The 1,714-nt window shown below is 50.5% G+C and overlaps 1 protein-coding gene across 1 annotated transcript in view; it reads left to right on the top strand.

Moving 5' to 3' along the window:
- Positions 1–1,714, top strand: part of L3MBTL2 (L3MBTL2, polycomb repressive complex 1 subunit) — a 25,249-nt gene that overhangs the window by 12,265 nt on the left and 11,270 nt on the right. Inside the window, exons 6-7 of the mRNA XM_003783166.3 lie at positions 680–797; positions 1,413–1,547. Coding sequence (XP_003783214.1) covers positions 680–797; positions 1,413–1,547 — 253 coding nt within the window. The remainder of the gene's footprint in view (positions 1–679; positions 798–1,412; positions 1,548–1,714) is intronic.

Below are 1,714 nucleotides of genomic sequence, written 5' to 3'. Positions count from 1 at the left end.
CCACCTTAGGTGTACGTGGCTGGCGCCTTAGCCAGTTGAGCTATAGGCGCTGAGCCAACGCCCGGCTATTTTTTGGTTGCAGCCGTCATTGTTGTTTGGCGGACCCAGGCTGGATTCGAACCTGCCACCTTAGGTGTATGTGGCTGGCACCTTAGCCACTTGAGCCACAGGCACCGAGCCTATCATGGGGCTTTTTAATGGGAGGACACACACAGGTGTCTGCACAGGAGAATGTGCAGATGGACAACCCTGTAAACCAGGAGTCATCATACTCATACCCAAGTTTAAGTGACAATTGAAGGAGATAATATTAGTGCTTAGAACAGTACGTGGCATGTGAAAAGCACTAGAGAATGTTACTATTGCATGGGCTGGCACAGAGACAAAACTGTAATGTGCCCAAGCTGATAGAGTTAGGAGCTAGTCTTGTAAAGATTAGAACTCAGGTCTGTCTGGTTGATCAGCCATTGCCCTGCCTCTCCACCCCCACTCCCTGGCTCAGCTCTTCAAGGATAGCAGGCCTTGTCCTTATCCCTGGTACTATGCCTGGCTTTCTGCACACCGAGGGTGATGTGGAAAGTTGAGGTACAGAGAAGATTTGATTTGAGCTGTGAGGCAGGCACTGTCTCCTGCCAGCCCAGGTAGGTGCTGTCCCTCTTGAATGCTCTTTGTCACACAGGTCCCACTCTATGACCAGTGGGAGGATGTGATGAAGGGGATGAAAGTGGAGGTACTCAACAGTGATGCTGTGCTCCCCAGCCGCGTGTACTGGATTGCCTCTGTCATTCAGACAGCAGGTGGGTGTTCTTCTGGCCAAGGTGGGGTCAGGAATGTGTCTAGAGTTTAAGCAGTGTTGTAGGCAGAGATGGGGCTTCATATATGGTGGCTCACACCTGTACTCCTAGCACTCTGGGAGGGCGAGGTGGGTGGATAGCTTGAGCTTACGAGTTTGAGACCAACCTGAGCAAAATCAAGACCCTGTCTCTACTAAAAATAGAAAAACTGAGGCAAGAGGGTCACTTGAACCTGAGTTGGAGGTTGCTGTGAGCTATGACGCCACGTCACTCTACCTAGGACGACAGCTTGAGATTCTGTTTCCAAAAAAAAAAAAAGAGGTGGTGCTCATAGCTCAGTTGGCAGGGAGCCAGACATATACACCTAGGGTTGTGGGTTTGAACCCAGCTAAGCAACAATGACCGCTGCAACCAAAAAATAGCCAGGAGTTGTGGTGGGCACCTATAGTCCCAGGTACTTGGGAGGCTGAGGCAAGAGAATCGCTTAAGCCCAGGAGTTTGAGGTTGCTGTGAGCTATGATGCCCCAGCACTCTACCAAGGGTGACATAGTGAAAAAAAAAAAAAATACCTTTCCTCGTCCAACCCTCCCTCACATGTGCCCTTTGCCTTCGTTTCAGGGTATCGGGTGCTCCTCCGGTATGAAGGCTTTGAAAATGATGCCAATCATGACTTCTGGTGCAACCTCGGGACCGTGGATGTCCATCCCATTGGCTGGTGTGCCATTAACAGCAAGATCCTAGTCCCCCCTCGGAGTAAGTTGAGAACATTCCCTGCCCTGATTCCTGTGGCGCCTTTGATAGGCAGAGAGTCCTCCGCCTTGTTACAATAGAACCCACTCGCCCCTTTCCTCCCTGCCCTCCCTATTACAGAGGACCCAGGGCAGATCCAAGTTGTGGAGCTTGTTTTTTTTTTTTTTTTT

The sequence above is a fragment of the Otolemur garnettii genome, unplaced genomic scaffold (genome assembly GCF_000181295.1).
Source record: "Otolemur garnettii isolate 467f Iridium unplaced genomic scaffold, OtoGar3 scaffold00007, whole genome shotgun sequence".
Lineage (NCBI taxonomy): Eukaryota > Metazoa > Chordata > Mammalia > Primates > Galagidae > Otolemur > Otolemur garnettii.
The sequence above is the reverse complement of the archived record's forward strand: the minus strand, read 5'-3'. Positions and strand labels throughout refer to the sequence as shown.